This window comes from Monodon monoceros, unplaced genomic scaffold (genome assembly GCF_005190385.1).
Source record: "Monodon monoceros isolate NGI ecotype Baffin Bay Population unplaced genomic scaffold, NGI_Narwhal_1 Super_Scaffold_13, whole genome shotgun sequence".
In the NCBI taxonomy this organism is placed as follows: Eukaryota; Metazoa; Chordata; class Mammalia; order Artiodactyla; family Monodontidae; genus Monodon; species Monodon monoceros.
This window is the reverse complement of record NW_021703769.1, coordinates 63,685,917-63,708,246: the sequence shown is the minus strand read 5'-3', so window position 1 is coordinate 63,708,246 and position 22,330 is coordinate 63,685,917. Positions and strand designations below refer to the sequence as shown.

At 44.8% G+C, this 22,330-nt stretch overlaps 2 protein-coding genes across 6 annotated transcripts in view; one reads left to right on the top strand and one right to left on the bottom strand.

Moving 5' to 3' along the window:
• Positions 1-20,274, bottom strand: part of IQCK (IQ motif containing K) — a 127,139-nt gene extending 106,865 nt beyond the window's left edge. Inside the window, exons 1-4 of one of the 3 annotated variants that reach the window (XM_029221847.1) lie at positions 20,061-20,274; positions 10,658-10,722; positions 8,490-8,619; positions 7,220-7,317 (exon numbers count right to left, since the gene is read on the bottom strand). In XM_029221847.1, the coding sequence (XP_029077680.1) occupies positions 7,220-7,317; positions 8,490-8,619; positions 10,658-10,722; positions 20,061-20,244 (477 nt within the window). In that variant the 5' untranslated portion in view covers positions 20,245-20,274. The remainder of the gene's footprint in view (positions 1-7,219; positions 7,318-8,489; positions 8,620-10,657; positions 10,723-20,060) is intronic. The other 2 variants (XM_029221845.1, XM_029221846.1) reach the window with 2 other exon arrangements.
• A 40-nt stretch (positions 20,275-20,314) lies between these two features.
• The window catches only part of KNOP1 (lysine rich nucleolar protein 1), a 17,963-nt gene continuing 15,947 nt past the window's right edge, over positions 20,315-22,330 (top strand). For 2 of the 3 annotated variants that reach the window (XR_003793317.1, XM_029221842.1), the window contains exon 1: positions 20,315-20,393. The gene's annotated coding sequence lies outside the window, so the exon portion shown is untranslated. The remainder of the gene's footprint in view (positions 20,394-22,330) is intronic. The other variant, XM_029221843.1, reaches the window with a different exon arrangement.

The window sequence follows — 22,330 nt, the reverse complement described above, 5'->3', positions numbered from 1 at the left end:
ACACACACACACACACACACACACACACACACACACACCAGGTGTATGAGTAATTGACCAAATGCTTTATGGCCTAGTCATTAGGCGTCGCCTCTCTCTCTCTGGTTTTCCTTGAGGTGTCCTGGTGCTCACAGGACAATCTAATGAAAGGCTCTGCCCCACGAGGTGTCTGCCCCAGGCCTGCCTAGCATCTTAGTCCTCTTCTCTAGTGCCTCCAGATCATTTCTTTTTTTTCTTTTTTAATATTTATTTATTCATTTGGCTGCGCCAGGTCTTAGTTGTGGCATGTGGGATCTTAAGTTGCATCATGCAGGATCTTGTTCCCTGACCAGGGATCAAACCTGGGTCCCCTGCATTGGGAGTACAGAGTTTTTGCCACTGGACCACCAGGGAAGTCCCCAGATCATCTTTCCTATCCAAATCTAGCCTCTGCTTTTGAAAGCCATTAGACCTGCCGTCAGCATGGTCCAGTGGTTAAATTCCTAAACTCAGGAAACAGGCTGCTCGTTTGACTCTTGGCTCTGCCACTCACTAGTTATGTACTTGGCTTGTTGATTAACCCTGGTGCCGCACGGCCCTCATCTGTAAGACGGCAAGAATAGCACCCACGTCAGAGGACTGTTGGGAGCGTTAAATGAGTTTCTGCAGCTAAAGTGCTTAGAACAGTGTCTGGCACAAAGTACGGGCTCTAAATGTGCTAGAAACTACTATTCTTGAATTCCAGCCTCTTTTTCAACTCTTTGGCTCTCCACTGGCTGTGAGGCTCCTTCAATTTTAGACGATTTGTTCATTCCTCAGCTCTAGCTCCAGGGGACCCGACAGATCTGGACAGCCTCCCCGTGGTCTACCTACCTCTGGAAGTAATAAATCCAGACAGTGCAGGTACAGTTAGTAAATGACCTCTTGCATGTAACAGCTATGTGCTCCTGTAACTTAATTATGATCTTAAAAGTAGGCTCTGACTTTTGCAGAATCATATTCATTTATTCATCCCACAACTATTAGTGGGTCCCTACTATGTTCCACGTATTGCTGGAACAATATCACAGGACAAAACAGAAAATGAGGAAAGCACGAAAAAATAACTAGAAGTCAGCATTTTAAGGGCAAAATACAAATCAGCAATTATTCTTAAGTGACCTAATACAAATGCCGTTTCAAGATACACTTTGAACGGCCCTAATTAACAATGAATTATGCTGCTGTTCAAGAGCCATTTGGATGCACATTCAATTGTGGGTGACAGATAAGAATGCTCCCGTTATGTAATTTCGGCTGGAGGCTGGTTATCATTCAGTTTAAGCATCTATTCTCAATGACAGGATGTGAGGAAGAGCTGAATCAAGAAAATGCAAATCTGTTGTGCAGATCTGGATAAGAGGAGCTCCACTTGGGTCTGACAAATGTTGAGATGGCAATAATGTAATTTTTAAGCCAGCAAAAATAACCCACAAAAGACTACGTGATGTCGGGGGCGGGGGGGAGGTGGGGAGGGAATCAAATTTAATTAAGAAATCCTAAAATCCTGAATCAGGATTGGCATGGAAAGAAGTAATGATAATTCAACCATCTTGCCTATTTGAAGCATTCAAATACTGAACTTCCAGGTAAAGACTGAAGAGAAGGCGGGGCAGGAAGGTAACATTCAACAGTGCTTGTGAGCACCCTTCGGTGAGTCATCCTCCTGGTAACGAGAGCACCTCTGTCATCCCTTTAGTAGTTAAGGATTACTCACAGATTACATAGGGTCACACTGCAAGGAAGTGGTCACACTAGGTGTCTAGCTGCCTGTAAAGTTTATCAATTCTTGCAAGTTATCAGGTTTAGGAACCCACTTTTTTTACATCCTTTGATCATTCATTATAGCATTGAAAGTCTAATGCTCCATTCAAGCACCTGCAGCATTTGAGGTTTCATCTGTTTTCATTTAGTCCCAGTGGCAGCTCATCCATGGGATGTCAAAGATGAAGTATGAGTTGGCACAAGGATGCCTCATTACTCTCTAATACAAATAGAAATTTCTCTGATTCTTTAAAAGCATTTTATCATTGCCTGGAGGCTGGAAACTGTTTCTAGCCCCCTCATTACAAAATTATTTATGGGCAAAAATTAGACATGCAACCCTCGATGTAAAATCTTAATTACTGTCCTTTTAGCTGATTTTTGTATAAATTAGAAGAATAACAGTTGAATAAATTAGAATAAAGGCTGCACAAGTGAATATAACTGCCTTAAGGTCTAGAAGTGAATGTCTAGCACCAGATCCACGCTCGCTGTTTCTCCATATTCATTCTTCTTTTGGAGGAGCAAAAGAGAACAAAGGGGAAGAAAATAAAAGCTACCTTTATCCTTCAGCTACCGAGGGCTTTGCTACTCATCTGTGGTTTCCTTGAGGACAGGGCCAGACTTGTCCTCTCTGGGTGTCCAGGGCCTGGCCCCATGATCAGCACATAGTAGGGCTTAATAAATGTTTGTTGAAAGGAACTGAACTTGGGTGGCTTAATATGTTTGCAGATATTCTCACACATATCCAAACAAAGGTTATTCCATTGTGCTCATTTCATTGTTTAATCACTGCGTTCCATCCTTTGATCAAGCTAATAAAAGGCAGGGTACGCTGAATATACTTTGGCCAACAGCAGGATTAAAAACAAAGATCCTTGAAATATGACTTGCAGGATTGTCTGGTCTCTCTCATTTAGCAGCAGGACCTGAAGCCAGAGGGGCAAGGCCATCTGACACATACAGGGTCAGGCCAAGGGCTCTGCTCTCTGGTCCCCAGCCTCACTACCATTCCATATGGCCACGCCTTGCCCTGTTTAACACCACACAGAGGAGGGGAAGCTCAGTTACAAATGGGGGACAAGAATTAAGTCGTCAGGGGAAGCCAAACAAGCAAATGAAAAATACACAAGAATAGAAGCAGTTTAGATTTTATAACTTAAGGCAAGTAGCAATCTGTTCTCCAGAAAAGAACCACAAATTTAAAAAATTTGTATTTCCTGGAGCTATTTAGAGGACAGCCTCCAAGCCCCATTTTTTGAGAGGGATGAAAGCACAGGCTCTCGGAGCATCTGGACCTTGGCTGAAGACCTGCTCCATTGCTCACTAGCTGGGTGATCTTAGGTAATGCTCGACTTCTCTGAGTTCCAGGGACCTCCTCTGTAAAAAGCAGTTGATGGAAAAGGGGATCTGGCTTAGAGGTTGATTGTAAGGGTAAAATGTGATGATGTGTATAAAGCAATTTGACCAGTGATGACACACAGTAGACAACTAACCAGTGAGATAGCTTCTCTGACCATTAATACGATCACTATTATGATAGCAGCAGTCAAACCACAAGTGAGGGGACCACCATGACCTGGATGGACAGTCAGTACCTGAATTGCTGGCATTCATTTTACCAGCTTTTTCTGTTTATAGTCCCCTTCAGCAGAGCAGCTTCTCATGTTAATGAAAATGGGGATCTGATCATTGTGTTTTTTTCTGGTTCAATCTGGACAACTGGTCTGTACCAGAATGTCAGGAGAATATAGCAGGATTAAGGTTTCCCAGATTTGAATTCACCAGGCCTGTGTCTCAAAACTAAGAATTTCTGCCAGAGAAATATGAAGAAAACCTTGCAATTCTGTCTCTGTTGGGGTGAGAGGTGTGAAGCCCCCTACCACCACTCCCACCCACCAAAAGCTATGAATAGCGGTTGAATTGCATTTTGAGGAAGGAAGGGTAAGCTGAATGCTGCACTTTTCTTTGCTGAGTGGGCTATGCAGGCTGAGAGCCAGAGCTGAATTGTTCAGGACCCAAAAGGGGTCTGGAGAGGCTGTGTGGGAGGAGGCGCCTGGAGAGGACAGACGTGGTTCTAGACAGGATTAATGAAGTATTGCTTGATAGATGCCAACAAACCCCTCTTCCCACCTCCCTATAAAAGTATCAGCAAAATAAACCTTCTTCATGAAGTCCTTGTGTAATCAGGTGCTTGGGGGGGAGCTGGGACCAAGTGCTGAATAAGGCCTCTGGGTAGCCAAGGAACAAGAGCAAGCCCACTCAGGTAATGGGTGTAACCCACCCTACCTGGGGAGAACCTGCAGCCCAGTAATACTAATGATCAATAATAAGTTAACAACAACAACAAAAAATAATAAGTTAACATTTACTGAGTTCTTCCTACATTCCAGGGACTGCCCTAAGTACTTTGTATGGGCCACATCATTTCATCAGCATGATAATCCCATTGAAACTGTGCCCCATAGGGTTAACCGAAACTGGTGGCTAACAGAAATTCTTGAGCTTGTCTTGAGCAGATAAGGGAACTGCTTGTTAAAAGCCCCTGTGCTTATAACCTGCTTTCACTGATCAAGGATGCCTTAATTATTTTTGCAAATTGCATACCCTCCAAGCTTCATGTAGCCTAGATAATACATCACAAGACTCCGTAACCGCCTCCTATAGATAACACCTCTGACGTATGGGTTGCTATAGTAACGGTGGCTTAAGCTGTTTTTCAGAAACTTGGAGTCAGCTCTTGTCCAGTTCAAGCAGGCTAAAACTGGTTGGGACCACCGACCCTAAAACTGGGCCTACACAGTTGTCCCATGAATGACCTTGTGACATCAGAGAGCCAAAAACTTCACCCTCAGATCATGCTAGCACCTCTATTTTCTGAACATGTATCCCATGAAGAAAGAAGCATGTAATTCAGATATACTTGTGCAGAGCAGTGATTACCTCACCCTTTTCCTGCCTCCAATCACCTTCCCCTGGACCTCTGACGGTATACTCTTCACCCACAAATATCCCAAGCCCCTTGCCTTCAGGAATGTGGACCTGAGACTTGTTATCCCATCTCCTCACTTGGCTGCCTGGTGAATAAACCCCTTCTCTGCTGCAAACCTCAGTGTCTTAGTATTTGGCTTGCTGTGCATCAGGCAAATGACCCTGGTTCAGTCCCTGGTTCAGTAACACCATGAGCAGGTGCTATGATCATCTTCATTTTACACATAAGGAACAGATGGTGGCTCAGAAAGATGAGATAACTTGCCCAAGGCTGTACAGCCAGCTGGGGTGGAGGGAGATGTCAAAACCAGGTAACCCTGAGAACACATCCAGAGATGTGTTCTTAATCAATATGCCATAAACCAAGCCAATTTACTAGTTAATTGCATAATTAATATATAAGGAGGGTTAGGCAGTGGAATTTGCCACCCACTGCTCTCTTACATTGACTAACTCACGAAATATATGGATGTCTTCTTCTCTCACCCCCCTTCATGGCGTCCCTCCAGGGATGAGCCCAAGAGAACAGCCTTCCCAGATAGAAGAAAGCTGGGTTTTGGTCAAGGACATAGTAGTAGAGGTGCTCCCCTGACGTCCAACTGTGCACTCATTTATTGAGGGCCAACTATGTATTCACCAGGGGCTAGGTACTGGGTAGGATATACTAGGCACTGAATAGAGATACAAAAATAAATCAGAGAATCTGTCCTCAAGGAACTGAAAATACTGGGGGAGACAGACATGTATAAAATGAAGTGTATTTGTGGGTCAAGGATGTCTTAATTTTCCACTAGAAGAGGAATAGATGAAATACTCTGAAATCTGAGGGCTGGGTTCAATTGCTTCCAGTTTGGGAACAGTAGGCCTGAAAGAGAAGCCACAGAGCTGAGTTTGAAAAAACAAATAGAACTTAAATATGCAGAGAAGAAGAACTCAAGGATTTTTTTCTCAAAAAAAAAAAAAAAATGAAGGAACATATGCACAGAAGCCGTGAAGTGTGGGGCAGGTACAGGGACCTCGAAGTGGTTCTATCTGCTGGAGGGTATCACCCAGGAAGGAGAACAGAGAGAGATGTCCTTCTAAGGAAGGAGGGAAAAGACTGCAGAGGGCCGTGAAAGCCAGGCTGAGGGGTCTTGGACTCCTTATGTGGATCCACGGTTCTCAAACAGTGTACCGTGGCCCAGCAGCGTACCCTAAACACCTCCTTCACAAGCGTGCTGCCTGGTTTCAGATCAACGTCTCATAATTCGTTTCTGCTTCTACTAAAGACACAACTGTCACGGTGAGGCCTGTCAGAAGGAATGTTATGCTGAATGGACCAGTGGCAGTGAATTAGGGGGAGGTATAAAGTGGGGTGACTAAGAGACAGGAGGGTCAGTATAACGTCAAGGCAGCGCGAAAGGAAAGTTGAGTGTTTGCTAGAGCAGGTGAAAACGTTGTCTCTTCGGTATATAAAAGCATCAGGACAGTATCCTATTCTCACAGAGAGATCCTGTGCTGAAGGGCAACCAAGCAGGTGACACCATTATCTGTGAATGCTTTAAAGACGTGGGTCAAACAAATTGGGGTTTGCACTGTAGTTACAGCCAACTTTTAAAAATATCATTTTGAATCATTTAATTTGGATTTGAATCCTAGCTCTGCCATTCACCCTTGATCACCTTTCTGAATCTATCCCTTCGTCCGTTTTCTCATCTGCAAAATGCAGACAATATGAATCAAGAGGAACCTCACAGAACTGTTGGGAGTGATGATAAAGCCCTAAGCAAAGCACCCAGCAGAGCAAGCACTTAGTCAACATGAAATGCTGTTGCTATTTTACTCTCTGCGTATAGGTCATCCAAAATTCTAGTACTGTGCAGGGAAGACACACACCCGATGTATACTGCCAACTGCAGAAAAGAGGGAGCCTCTGGGGTATTTACATGGCGGTGCGCCAGGACTGGAACTCGATTCATACAGATAACTAGCTGCAGTATGATAATGACCAGTCACCGAGCACTCACCATGGGCCAGGCCTCTCCTAAAGCAAGTACATTCGTGGCATTTGGCATGAAGTGGAGTAGGGGGAGCCCCGAGGTGGGATGGTCAATCCGGAGCTGGATAAGAGGGCAGGAGAGCTATAATCTGTGCATGTCATAACGGGAGCAGGAAGACCCAAGAAACCTGGCAGATGCCAATTGCCCAGGAGAAGGGCAGGCAGGGAGGCCAAGCGGGCCAAGCGAGGCAGAAAACCTCCCCAGAGCCAGGCGGACAGACAGATGGCAGTGCGTGTGTGTGCACAACTAGATGTCCCAGCCGGAGTTGGATAAGTGACTGAAACAAGGCTTTCCCTCCCAAAGGGATCATTTTGAAAACAGCCACTTGACGGTACTAAGATAATGAGCTACCACCTGATAAAAATGCATTATCGAGCATTTAGAAATAAAGAAACAAAACAACTGACCTCAAAACATTTTTCTTTCTTTGCTTGGTGAAGCAGGCTAGCCATTCCGGGAAGCAGAACTGGAAAGATGAATGTTTCCAAATATTCTTTGGGGGAACCTAAAACAAACAAAAAATTCCCACCAAAAATCCAAAATGGCTCAAGTTAATTTGGGAGAAACATTTGCTTCTGAACAAAAAAAGGTATTCTCCATTAATCAACATGACCATAAATGTTATATTTTACTCTAGACTGCTGAGTTGGGCTGATTACCGACGAAACTTAAAATATCCCTCTGAGCTTCTGTACTCTGGTGGGGCTGTAGAGGGGGGTCCATGGGGCCAGGGCCACAGGCACAGCCAGGAGGCTGGTGTAGCTGGAGGGAAATACGCAAAGGGAGTGTTGGTAGGAACTGAGGTCAGAGGGGAACGGGGCGGGGGTACAAGGACCTAAGGGCACAGTAATAGTGGTTACCAAAGCCCAAAGCCCAAAGCCCACTAGCGGAGGGAGCAGAACAAACCAGCGGGGGAGAGGGCCTGGCACCAGGGAGGGCGAGGAACAGGGACTCGGGGAGGAAGATGAGGACGCCTGCATCTCTGGCTTCCACACACAAAGCAAGACAGCATGATACTTTCTTTTACTCTTTACATTTTCCCCCTTTGTATGTAATGTAGAACTTAAGTACTTAAGAACTTAAGAACTTAAGTGTCTTTCTTCCTTTTCAACCTTAAAGATACATCAGTGGACCCCGAGGGGGGAAAGCAGGAGGGCGGGTGGGATGAAGTGGGAGACTGGGATTGACATATATACACTAGTATGTATAAAGTAGATAACTAATAGGAACCTGCTGTATAAAAAAATAAATTAAATTAAATTAAAAAAAAAAAGATACATCAGTGGAATAAAGGCTATCTCTTAAAAATAAAAATTAGGGCTTCCCTGGTGGCGCAGTGGTTGGGAGTCCGCCTGCCGATGCAGGGGACGCGGGTTCGTGCCCTGGTCCAGGAGGATCCCGCATGCCGCGGAGTGGCTGGGCCCATGGGCCATGCCGCTGAGCCTGCGCGTCCGGAGCCTGTGCTCCGCAACGGGAGAGGCCACAACAGTGAGAGGCCCACGTACCGCAAAATAAATAAATAAATAAATAAATAAATAAATAAATAAAAATTAAACAAGAACACATTCTTATTATGTGGTCTCCCTGAGGTCTATCTGTCCACCCTGTCCCCACCCCATGGTTTTGCAATGTCACAACTCCTGAACTATAGAGCTGAGATCGCACTTCCTTACGTACATGTTTCTGGGTCGATTGTTTCCCGTTTAGCTTGAGGACAGGACACTTGTGGAACCACGGCTAAAGGAGCAGCTGGGTAAAGGTGTTCCGTGTTGAAGCCGCAGAAAACCCTTTCCTCTGATGGTGATGCCTGGGGTGGCGGTGGGGAGGGAAATCAATTCATGTAGTTTAAATCATTGTATTTTCTTTTATAATATAACAAAAATAAAAGTCTGTGTCAGAATTTAGGTTCAAGGGGGCATACTGAGCACAAATCCTTCTCTTCTCTCCCAAGACACCTATAAAGGACAACCAAGAAATAAACCTGTAACAAAGACTGGGAGGGCTGTCAATGGATGAGAGATCTCCAGACATTTCCAAAAGAAACAGAATAGGGCTTCCCTGGTGGCGCAGTGGTTAAGAATCTGCCTGCCAATGCAGGGGACATGGGTTCGAGCCCTGGTCCAGGAAGATCCCACGTGCCACGGATCAACTAAGTCAGTGCGCCACAACTACTGAGCCTGTGCTCTAGAGCCCGCCAGCCACAACTACTGAGCCCACGTGCCACAACTACTGAGCCCACGTGCCACAACTACTGAAGCCCACGTGCCTAGAGCCCGTCCTCCGCAACAAGAGAAGCCACCGCAATGAGAAGCCCGCGCACCACAGCAAAGAGTAGACACCGCTCGCCACAACTAGAGAAAGCCTGGGCACAGCAATGAAGACCCAATGCAGCCAAAAATAAATAAATGAATAAATTTACAAAAGAAACAGAATAAAGCCTGTTGTCAGATGAGAGGAGGAGTGGCAGGTCAGAATCCACAGGAGGAAACTGCCCCCAGAAGACGAGAGTCCACGTTCCCACCAGAATTCCAAAGGGCTTCAGAGGTTCAGTTCCTCACAGTGTGGGAATGAGAAAGGAAACAATACACAGGAGAGGTTAAGTGAAAATCTGGCTGGAGACCCCGTGGCCTGCTGCCCCATCCTCCCTCCTCCTGCTTCTGCCCCCTTTGGCATTCACAGCAGCCTTTTATATCCTGCTCTCCCTCCTTTCCAATGAATCTTCTGTAAACAAATTAAACAAACAGCCTGGGAAGGAGTAGAACTACTCAGGGTGCCATTTTGGCAGTCAAGAGAAAAAAAAAACCTCAACATTGATGTGGAGGCTTCCAGCCCAGTGCCAAAATAGGGAGTCCCTGTCTGCTGACCCTGAAGAAAAGTCCTCCAGTGGACAATCACTCCCCATGAGCTCCCAGTCAGTGTTTCTATTCATGGAAGAGACCCATCCAGAAAACAAACCAACATGTATGACAGTAGAAGAAAACTATACCAACTATGTAGAAATATCCACTCACGCTTGCATTTTAAATTTTGAATAAATAATCAAAACTTTCTACATAGATGAAGAACATCAACAGCATAAAAGACAAAGATCAAGATCTATAAAGAACAACTGACCCTGAAGAAGCAAAAATAATTCAGGGGAGAGAACTGTAATTAGTATCTGCAGAGAAATTTGAGAAAGCATTGCATTCATAAAGCAAGAACAGGATGCTATGAAAAAGGAACAATCACAAGCCAAGGAAGATCTTAGACACAGAATCTCTAATGGAGGCAGCTGCAGTGACATATTGAAGTCTAGTGACTTAGGTTTTTGTCTCATCCCTGTGACCCTGCTCAAGTCCCTTCATTTCTCAAAGCCTTACCTTTTTATTTTAAACTCCGTTAAGTCCCTATTTTACTCCAAGCATACTGCCTTAGGGCCTCCCTTCCTGGCTGCCTTGTCCTTGGCCCTCTCTTCTTCCTTAGTACAGTCTTAGCCCACCCAGCTATGCAAAAAGAAATCTGCTCCATCTGCAAAACTGTCAACAGTGATGTTGAATCCACTGCAAAGGCCTTCCTCATCTAGGATCTCATTTGAGCCCTACAAAGGCCCTGTGAGTTAGTCAAGGATTATCTGCTCCATTTAACAGATGCAGAAACTGAGGCTCAAAGTGGTTGTGTGATGCCCTTTAAGTCACATCATTAGCAGCAGAGGTATGACTGGCCCCGGTTCTGGTTCTGGTTCTGGTTCCAGTGCCTTTCCTTTCCCCCTCCCTGATTCATGACAGTGTCTGATGCTCACCAGCCATCAGTGCTGTTTTCGTGTAAGAACCTTTCAGTTAGGTTGGGGCCCGGGTGATACTCACAGTAACCACAGCTTCTTGTTTGACTTTATATCCTTCTGGAAAGGGAGGCAGCTCAGCTTCATACTCTGAAGGGAGTGGGGGGGAAAAAAACCCCTCAATTCCATACTTCATTACAGCTTGTGGATAATTCCCTTTCCTCTGAATAAAATCTCCTTAAATTTTATTTTGGTTGGTGGTTTTCAAAAATGAAAAAACAATTGGCCATTACAGGGTGTTTATTTAAAATGGGTAAGAGATGATTCTTCTCTTGCATGAAAGACTCCAGGCTTTATGTAAGAGTTTGAGACTCTTCCCAAGAAGGTAGATTTAGATCTTGCCCACCGAATTATAACTACAAGGGATAAAAAGAGGAAGAAAATGAGGAGGGTGGCTAAGGGAAGACACCAATAGCATACAGGAAGGAGAGGGGAGAAAAAGAAGAGGAGAATGTTACGTATAGGGGGGCAGAATAAAAGAGACAGAGGCAAGATGAGCCATCTCAGGCAGACGTGGGGATGGGCGTGAAGTTAAGGCTGCCAGATTGGGGTATACGGCTGGAAAAGCAATCCCGTAAACCCTTGCTAGTCAAAGCATTGCCCAGGGACCAGCAGCATCGGCATCCCTGGGGAGTTAGAAATGCAACATCTCAAGCCCCACCCCAGATCTGCTGAATCTGAATCTGCATTTTAACGAGACCCCCAGGTAACCTGCATGCAGTTAAAATTGGAGAGGTTCTACTGTAAGCTCCAGTAAGTTTCCATCTTGGCTGTACATTACAATTACCCGGGAGATTTTTGAAAATGCTAATATCTTGGGCCGACCCCAGAAATTTTGATTCAGTAGGTTTGGGGCAAGAGGCTGGGAATCAATATTTTAAGTCCTCCAGCTGATTCTAACATGCAGTGAGTTGGAGAACAATTGCCAGGTTTCAAGACTGATCACTGTCAACCTGCTGGGGAGCTTAATGCAAAGAATATTCCACATAAGTTCTACAGCGTAACAACAACTATTGCTGAGAGACAGCAAGAAAATGCCCATGACTATATTGGTTACACCCCTAAGGGAAAGACTGGTAAAAATATTTCTGGAAAGGTCAATGTTTCAAAGGCAATTGCATAGTTGCTTTGCAGTGATGAGGGAAAACAAAGTTTCTGGGTGAGATGGAGTTGATGCATTTGTACTGGAGGCAAGTTTTATTCCATTACCTCGTTCCTTATCAGGTGGTAGAGCAATTCTCAACTTTTTTTTCAATTCCTAGGTATCAGGTTGGGGACTAGTATGTCAGGATGCAGGTTTTAAGCAATTTTGATTCCCAATACTAGCTAGAATAGGTTTCTAGTGCTATGTAAGAAGTTATCACAAACTTAGCAACTTAACACAAATTTATTATCTCACAGTTCCCAAGGGTCAGGAGCCTGGGTATGGGTCAGGGTCTCATCAGGCTGAAATCGTGTTGGCCATGGCTGTGATCTCATCTGACGGCTGGGGTCCTCTTCCAAGTTCACTGATTGTTGGTGGGATTCAGTTTCTTGTGGATGTAGCTCTGAAGTCCACATTTTCTTTTGGGTTGTTATGGGGACTGCTCTCAGCACCAAGAGGCTGGCCACCCTCAGGTCCAGGCAGCTCACTCTTGGATATTTGCTACTTCAAAGCAACAGTAGTCTCTTCTGCTTGAACCTCTCTGACTTCATTTAAGGGCTCACCTGATTAGGTCAGGCCCACCTACAATAATCTTCTTAATTTAAAGTCAATTGAGGGAATTCCCTGGTAGTCCAGTGGTTAGGACTGTGAGCTTCCAATGCTGGGGTCCTGAGTTTGATCCCTGGTCGGGGAATTAAGATCCCACAAGCTGTGCAGTGTGGCCAAAAAACAAAACAAATAAACAAAAAACCTACAGATTCAATTAGAAAAAAAAAATAAAGTTATCTGATTACACACTTTAATTACATCTGAAAAATCCTTTGACAGCAGTGCCTAAATTAGTTTCTGATTGGATAACTGGGAGCTATGTGCACTAGAGGCAGGAATCTTGGAGGCCATCTGAGAATTCTGCCCACCACAGCAACTCTAGCTCTACCACTTTATTCTTTCCTCTCAAGCAAAAATGTAAATTCACCTTCTTCCCCCAACACACTGAGAATCACCAACACGGTGTGAAAACTATTCGTTTGGATTTAAGATACATATACATTTATAGCTTTGATTACAAAAGCAATACATGCTTATTATGAGAAAAATTCCAAATAATACGGAGATGGCTTATGTAGACTCTAAGTCATATCTAATCCCATTACAACCCATAACCATTGCTGGAATTGGCATAGATTCAACCAAAACTTTTTCAATGCATTTACTAACATTTGTATATAATTCACAAATACATTCATTCACTTTAGATCTCCAAGACTAGCTCAAATCACCCAAGCATAGAACTTGATAACACTGTGTCCTTATTCTGCATAACTCATATTAAGTCTTACCCTTATTTGAAATTTGTAAAAATTAATGAGTATCTCTTCTAAAAGACTGTGTTTTTTTTGGGGGGGTGGGATGTGGATGTACCTGGGTCTGTTTGTGCTCACCATCACATTCCCAAAGAATATGAAGCTGAATGAATGTACTTTTTTTTTTTTAATTTAAATTTTTTGGCTGCACAGCATGTGGGATCTTAGTTGCCCGACCAGGGATCAAACCCACGTCCCCTGCATTGGAAGTGTGGAGTCTTAATCACGCTTGGACCGCTAGGGAAGTCAGAAGCTGAATGAATGAAGTAATGAATGAATGAACAAAACAAACACTACAGCAAGTTACTTTTGACTCTTTATCAATTAATTCATCCATATTTATTGAGAGTCCACTATGTGCCAGAATCCATTCTAGGTGCTGAATCATGGAGCTCGTTCAATGCTGCTACTATATGATGTGCTTCATTTATTTAACCAGTGTACTCTTAGTGGGCTTTTAGGTTGCTTCCAATTTTTCATTATTACAAACAATGCTGTTGTAAGCATATTTATACACACATCATTGACCAGAAAGGAGGTACTTTTGTAGGATTAACTCTTAGATGTGGAATTGTTCTTTCAAAGAAAAAAATAATTTAAAATTTGGGCCAAATTGCCAAATTTTCCTCCAAAAGGTTTATAATAATTCACACTCCTAATAGTAAGTCTGCCTGTTTCTCTAGGGTATAACTGATCTCATACATATTTAAAATGATACTTTACTTTTATTTATATTTCTTTAATTATGATTTATTTGCCATTTATATTTTTCCCAATGAGAAATTTGATGGAAAATATACAAACTTTTTCATCCTACAACCACAAAAGATATACAGTTATATGATTATGTAGAAGTATGGGAAAATACATTTGCCTCAGGACAATCTGATGTGTTTTTTATTTCAAGCCTCTGTAAGATTTAAGAGAATCTGGCATATTTGAGAATTTGTCACTGTCACCTTGCGATTTCAATTTAAAACATATAATTGATTACAGACTGATGCTTTTTACATTGAAAGCCATATAATTTTGCATGAATTTATTAAGTTTGTAAAGAGTACTGAAGAAAAATTTGCTGGTTTGGCACTAGAAATTCTTAAGAAAATCAGGTATATTAAATTTCCAAATGTTTACAATCTTTTCGTTACCTAAGCTTGTAAACTGGATTCCAGGTGTCCCCCACTTTTTGAAAGTTTGCTTTACGCACTTCACTTTTACAAAAGACCTACAATAGTACCTGTTTTCGCTAACCAAGAGAAATCCAAAGGGCATTTTTGCTTTAACAGAAAAGGTGAACAGTGAAAAGAGCGATCAGCGGTTTTTTTGCAGCGAACTGTTACGGAGGAAGTGTGTATTCCGAGCAGTGGAGTGGCACTGCCAAGCTCCTTCCCCTGGAACTACACTCAGCATCTCAGCATCACGCCACCACAGTTTTGAACTGTCTGTGAACATCTGTACTTTTTCTCGATTTATTCTGTGCATCCTTTAGCAAGATGTGTCCTAAGGTAATCACTTCTTTGCTTTATGCCATTTTGGCTTACGAAAGTTTTCACAGGAACTCTCTACTTTTGGGTAGCAGGGAGAACCTGTAATTGGTTAGGGGAATTTAATGTTATATGCATTTTAAACGAACATTAATCTAAGAACAAGTAAACGTAGTTGTTCATTTTATACAACAAAGGCAACATTATGTAAGAGGCAGAGCAGAAAGAACCTATAACCCTGTTGGGGGAACAGAGCCCTTGTGCTCAAATTGGAACCTCCCTGCCGCCATGCTCCAGGCACGTGAGGTGATGAAATGTCTTTATTGCTCAGGCCACTATTAGTTGGGTTTTCTGTGATTTGCAGCTGAACATGTTCCTAAATGAAACAGCAATTAAAATGCAGTGTTCACCAACAGTGGCCTATTGGAAAGGGATGAACTGGGAAGATGGAGGCTGGAAGTGAATCTAACGAACACTTAGCCAGCATATACTACGGCAAGGAGATGTACAAGGTGCTGGGGGGACAGATGAAGAAGGCAGAAGAGCTTGTGTCCTGGTGAGGGGATGGACAGTAAGAGCCAGTGGTTATAAGATGTGAAGTGATGCCGTAGAGGGCTGCACTCAGGAAGCACCAAGGAGGGGCTTCAAAATCAGCGTGAAGAATAACAGAAGGCCTTCCAGAAGAGGGGCCACTTCTGAGAAGAGGGGCCACTTCTGAGAAGGCAGAGATGTTCCAGTAAGAGGCAAAGCTTGTGCAAAGGTGCGGAGGAATGGAACAGTGTGGTGTGCTGGAGGAATAGTTTCTTATGGTTAAAGGTACACAGCACAGGACAGTGATACTATGCCTTGTCCCTTGCCTAGAGAGTGTATTTAAACTGCAGAGCTTAGGGACTCACCCCCAAGGAGTGGGATGAATCATCACACCACAGGAATCTGCGCTTCAGCAAGTATCTGGGATGTCGTGATGAGGGAGCTCCAGGTCTACACTTTAGGCACACTGCTATGTCGCTTAAGGGCTTGAACTTGAGTGCCACACACGAGTTGCAGTCCGGTTCTACCACTTACTTTGGACAAGTTTCCGAAGCTCTCTATGCCTCAATTTCCTTATCTGTTTAAACCACCAAGTTACTGAGAGGTTTAAACAAGAGGAAAAGCAAGCACCTAGCACAGTGCCTGGCACATAAAGGGCAGCTCAATAAATGTTAGCCATTAGGATGATTTGGACAAATGGTAGGCGATGAATCTAAAAAAAAGAGACAGAGACCAAATCATTAAAGGGCTTAGGTGTTAAGCTAAGAAGTTTATGTTTACCATGAAAGCTGTAAAAATCATTGTAGGTCATGGCATGATGTGATCAGATTTGAATTTGAGAGAGGTTCCTGTAGAAGACAGTCTGGAAGGAAGCCTTCCCCAACTAAAAAGCTACAGCAGCAATCCAAACAGGGAGTGGTAAGGGCCATGAGAACTAGGGGCTGAGGAGTTGGGGGTTACAGGAGATGTTGAGCCGGTAGGATCTACAGGGATTGGAGAATGAATGTAGGAATCGTGGAAAGTGAAAGGGAAGCATGCAAGATGAATCTGATTTCTGGACTGGGCAGTGGAGTTTATGATGGAGAGTAATTGTTGGTGTTTAGAACAGTGCCTGGGGTCATGCCTGGTCTAGCAGTTAAAATAACTCGCCGCACTGGTAGATATGATGATTCATGCATGAGAATGATTTCACTGAAGCCATGAAGTAGGAGCTCATGGGTTAATAAGGGAATGGGAATGACAGTGGTGCGAACACGAATTCTTTCCAGAAGCTTGGCTAGAGAGGGTACGAGGGATAGACAAGAGCTAGATGACAGGGGTCAAGGGAGAGGTTTTCACCAAGATGACTGACTAGAGGATGCTTAGACGGAAAAGCCTGTAGAGAAGTTAAAGATGTTGGAGAGGTGAGTGATAGAGCAGGATCCTGGTATAGCGAGAGGACGGCACCAAAGCACAGATGCAGGGCTGAGCTGTGCGGGTAGTGGGATAAATACTTCTTCCATATGAGCAGATGCAAATATGTTTGTTGGTATCAGGAAGCTGGAGGATTCCCTCCCCACTCTTGATCGCCTGACTATTCTCAGTGAATGCCTCCTCCTCCTCCATCTGCCAAGTGGTATCACGCCAAGTCAGAGGAGTGGAGTAAAAACTAGGGACTAGGGAGAAGGCACTTATGGATGTTGACCAATAAGCACTGCTGAGAGCCACCTGGTGTCACTTTTCTCCAGCTGTGCTCAGCTGCTGTGCTGGGGGAACAAGCATTGATTCAGAACTGGACCATGTTGTTATCTGGCAGGTGGGAAGAAGGGACCTGATTTCACAACAGCACTGAGCGCTGAGGCCAGAGACTAGTGTTTGGAGTGATGAACCAACGGCAATAATAAGGATGCCGATGGCAGTAATAGCAGCAATATCAGAATAAAAGACTGTAAGCTCCAAATACTTTGAATCAGTCCTGGTTAAAACCATAGTTAAAAGTCATTGTCATAAGCAACTACAAGACTTGATTAGAAGCCTTGGCAGGAAAGACGTTTATTGATACTAATACAGGTGCTTTTGAGAATAAAAAGCCCTAGGCTAGTTATCACTGGAAAGATGAGAAAACTGAAGAACATTCATAAGTAAGTCACCATATGCATGTGCGCGCGTGCGCGCACACACACACACACACACACACACACACACACACACACACACACACATAGAGCACTAGCCAGGCAGAATAAAGGTCTTAATAATATCTATTCTGCATCTCATTTTCCTGAAATTGAGTTTCTGATAGGTCTGTTTGCTGTGATAATTTGCTTTTTAAATGGAAATATCCTAAAAGAATATAATACTTAACCTCAAACACAGGATTATTACAAAGCCTGTTTTTCATGTTTCTGTGAGAAACTGAATTTACTACATTTGTTATAGAAAACTGCATTTGTTAGAATGTTTGTTTTAAGAAACTGGGTCTATCATCCAGGTTATAATAATCATTACAGTGCCTGTGTGTATAAATTCACCATCTCTGACCTCATAAACTTCATTTTGTAACTCTATCACTTTGTAAGTGGCATCAATTCACTTGCTTTTCAGAGCAACAAAACCCTTTGTCTTTGCTTTCTCCCTACAGGCCTGTTTGAGAAAAATAAACTCCATGATTCTAAAACAAATGCAAAGCATGTTTCTTTGTCAACAATAACGAACATTTATTGAGCACTTTCTAAATGCCAGGCTCTGTGCAAGCACCTTTGCATACATTATCTTATTCCAGCCTCACAACAGCCCTGTGAGGTAGGTACAAGGATTATCCCCTCTTAGAGATGAGGTTAAACAGCTTCCTCAACAAAACACTACTAGTCAATTGTATTATGAAGAGCTGTTTGGCCTGGAGAAGTGAAAGCTCTGGGGAAAATACAGCCACAATAACAACCTTCTATTTGGGTGTTTTCATAATGGTAGAGTGACTAGCAACTTGGATCATAGCACCAGGAGGGTAAGGAGCAAAGGGTAGAAGTTACAAGGAGAACATTCAAGATGAAAAAGGTTTTTCTAGGTATAATGCAATACAGGAGAAGGAATTCAAGCACTGGGTAGGAGTTGAAATAGATGGCCTTCCAGGGCATCTATCAACTCTGAGTCCATTATTCTCTTCTTCCTTTGTATTTTCCACTTCTCTCAACTCATGGCTCTCTCTCACTCTACCTAGTCCCATATACTGGTACATTCAGTCTCTCCTCCATTCAACAAACATTTACTGACCTGCACTGTCCAATACAGTGGTCACTAGCCACATGTAGCTGTGTAAGTTTATTAGAACTTATTAGAAGTAAAACAAAAAAATCAGTTATAAAATTGCATTAATCACATTTCAAGTGCTCAATACCCATGTGTGGCTATTGGCTACCATATTTGAAAGTTCTATTGGACAGCGCTGTTTCAGACAGTTGAAGTAATGATGGTAGCCACAAGAATGAAAAATCTGAGCTCCTGACCTCAAGGAGTTTACAATCTTAGCGAGGAAAAAAAACACCCAGCATTATTAAGAGCAATATACACTGAGCTCTTGGTGTAAATCGGGCACTTTGCTAAGCCCTTTCTTAAGCGCCCCTTTAGCTGCATCCTCCTAACACCTTGAAATAGGTGCCATTATTATGCTCACTTTACCGAGGATAAGTAAAATACAGGTATACCTTGTTTTATTGTGCGTCACTGTATTGCACTTAGAACGTACTGAGTTTTTTACAGATTGAAGGGTTTGTGGCAACCCCGCATCAAGCAAGTCTATTAGTGCCATTTTCCCAACAGCATTTGCTCATTTTGTGTCTGTGTCACATTTTGGACATTCTCAAAATATTTCAAACTTTTCCATTATTATTACATTTGTCATGGTGAACTGTGCTGTTTGACATTAGTATTGCAAAAAGACTACAACCCACTGAATGCTCAGATGATGGTTAGCATTTTTTAGCAATAAAGTATTCTTATTTATTTATTTATTTATTTTTGACCACACTGCAGGCCTTGTGGGATCTTAGTTTCACGACCAGGGATTAAATCCAGGCCCTCAGGGCCCTGGGCAGTGAAAGCACGGAGTCCTAACCGTTGGACAGCCAAGGAATTCCCCAACAATAGAGTATTTTTAAGCTAAGGCATATACAGTGTTTTTTAGACATAATGCTATTGTGCACTTAATAGACTGCAGTATTGTGTAAACATAACTTTTATATGCACTAGGAAACCAAAAAATTCCTGTGAGTCGCTTTATTGCTGTGGTCTGAAACACAACCTGCAACATCTCGGAGGTAAGCCTAACCTGTCCAACGTATGTGAAGAGTACTGCGGGACCTCATGATCAAGGGTACATGTAGGCCCACAAAAGAAGGTGAACTAAACAAACTCCACTTACGAATTTTAAGGAAGGCTAAGAAGAAGAGGATTAAAGCCAAATCTGTCTAGACCAGGCTTGCTCAACGCGTGGGCCACAGATTATCTACATCAAAATTACCTGGGGTGCTCCTTCAAAGTGCAGATCCCCTACACCCCATTAGGAGCCCTGTGGGCGGGGCCTGAAACCTATGTTTTAAACAAGCTCCCCATCTCCGTCCCAGCGATTCTTTCCTGTTCACTAAATGAGATTTGGGCACCACTGGCCCACACCAGCTGGTCCCCTTTATTCCGCCTTCCCCTGCCTTCGACCTGACTATGGATGCAGGCTGGAGGCTGCGCTGCCTAACCTCAGGCAAGCCTCTCAGAGCCTCTGTTTCCCCTACGTAACATGGGGAGCCCGGCGGGCCGCGGCGAGTATGCCAGGAGGCCTCGCGCGTCAGCCGCCCGACGCACCTTAGGCGCCCAGGAAGCGCCGGTCCCACCTGGCCGCCCGAGACCCGCCCCTCTCGGCCGGCCCGGGCTGCCTACCTTCGCAGATCTGCTCCCACAGGTTCTTGCCGGGCAGCTCCGCAACCTGTCCCGGCGAGACGCGCAGATCCAGGGACACGGGAGACACGACGGGCCCTGGCGTCCTGGCGGTGATGAACGACTCAGTTGAAAGCGCCCGTTCCAAGCGCTGAGAGACGCTGCACACCCGTCCCGGGGCCGCCATGGCTGCAGTTTCCACGGCAACCGCGCTCCCTGCTAGGCCTCGACCCGGAAGTAAACGCATCTTGCGAGGGCGGGCCAGCGAGTCGAGATTGACTTCCGGGTCACGGCGGAGTCGGCTCTCACGTGGAGGCGGGGAAGTTTGGCCATCGGGTGAGTGAGGAGGGCGCCTACCAGGCAGGACGGAGTTGGGGCTGGAGACTGGGCCTGGGGACTTGCGCGGAGAACCGAGGGACTGGAGGGCGACCCGCACTCTCAGATTCAAGTCCCCCCCGGTCGCTGGTGTGCGCTCGCCCCGGCCTGAGGCCGCAGTCTCCAGCAAGTTCTACCGCCTTGGAGCTGGGCCCGGGACCCGGCGTAATCCCTCCTTCTGTGTTGGTGCGGAAGCTTTGGCGTGGTAGAGCCTTTGAGGAGGCAGTTTCGCCTCCCGGCTCTCTTGCTTCCTGCTAGTGAGCCTGCGGTGGGAGTGGGGTGTTGGTGCCATTATGCGGAGAGCACAGGCTCTGAAGTTATGCGGGCTGGTTTCGAATCCCTGTTTTACCCCTTGCTGGCTTTGGGACACAGGGCAAGTAAATTAAAAGCCTCCAAGTCTCAGTTTTCACGTCTCTGAGATGGGTTACTCACACCAAGCCTCACGAGGCTACCGCGAGACTTTAAAAAGCGCTTTTGGAGAAAGCATTTGCGTTCGCAGGAGAAGCTGTAAGGTTCATTTCCTCTTCCCTTTTCCTTGAAGGAATGAATACATTTAGGGTCTCAGGTTTGAAGAGAAGGATCTTCAGTGCTAAAGAGGAGGATGCTACAGTGATTTGAACGGCAGAGATGGGGAGAGAAGGGGATTAAGTTGGGGACAGCCTCCCCTTGGCTTCTTTGTTCTTATTCGATCTCTAGACCACTCCTCCATTTGAGGCACCCTTGGCGCCCTTGACTCCACCCTCTCCACGTCTGCACCTTCTCCCTCTCCTTTGCAGGCCCCTCTTCCTCAGCCCACCCATTTAAACGTTAGTATTCCTTAAGGTTCTGTCTCAGGCTCGTTCTGTTCAAGGCTTACTTACCATCCATATATTCCTAAATTTACGTCACCCATGTCAGCCCAGTCACCTCTGAGCCTCATCCACCTGTCCACCAACATCTCCACATGGCTATCTCAAGGCATCTGTTCCAACCAGCCTGTCTCCTTCAGCCCTCGCCTCCCCCGCTACCACCCCACCTCAGTTTCTTTGTCTTAGGGACTAGCACCGGCATCCTGCACTTGCCAAGCTGGAAACCTATGTCCTTCAGAAACTTTCCTGACAACTGGTAGGCCAGATTAGACGACCTCTTACCCTGACCTTACCACTGTGCTTGCTTTTATCACCTGTATCATTGTTAACACACGTCTTTCCCACCCACACCTACCTGCTTCTTGATGGCAGAGTCATCTCTTTTTCACCTCTGTGTCTCTAGCATTCCTTCCTTCGTTCGGTGAGTATTTATTAAACACCCGCTCTGTGCCAGGTATAGAGCTGGGCCCTGGGAATACAGCAGAAAACCAGACAGACAGGAGTGAGCGAGCGAGTGTTCCTTTCAATTATGAGGGAACTTGAGCTACAGCTCTGGCCTAGCCTGGCATTTTGAAGCAGTTAAGAGGCAGGTCCAGTATGGACCCTCTGGGCTCTGAAGAAAGCTGCAGGATGGAGAAGCTCCCTGGCCTTTCCTGCCCACTGTCCAAAGCTCCTGTGAGAGGCCGTTTGTTTCTGGATTCCTTGAGTGGCACCATGTCATCTAGTCCAGGGAGCAGGAACTGGGCTGGTGACTGGTGTGAGAGACGTAGTACAACTGGAAGCTGAAATGTACTTGAGGACCCAACCCCTTCTCATAGGCGCCTCCTTGACCCCCACCTAGCCCTGCCAAAGGAAAAAAAAAAAAAAAAGCTGAGTGTTCAAGGTTGCTCTGTGTTTTCTCCAATCATTAAATGTTGGCAGTTTATTTGAAAAATTAAAAACAGTGAAACAGGCTTGTATGCTGGATGTGGCCCCACTCCCACTCCCCTCCCCCCTCCTCCCTCCCCCTCCTCCCTCCCCCTCCTCCCTCCCCCTCCTCCCTCCCCCTCC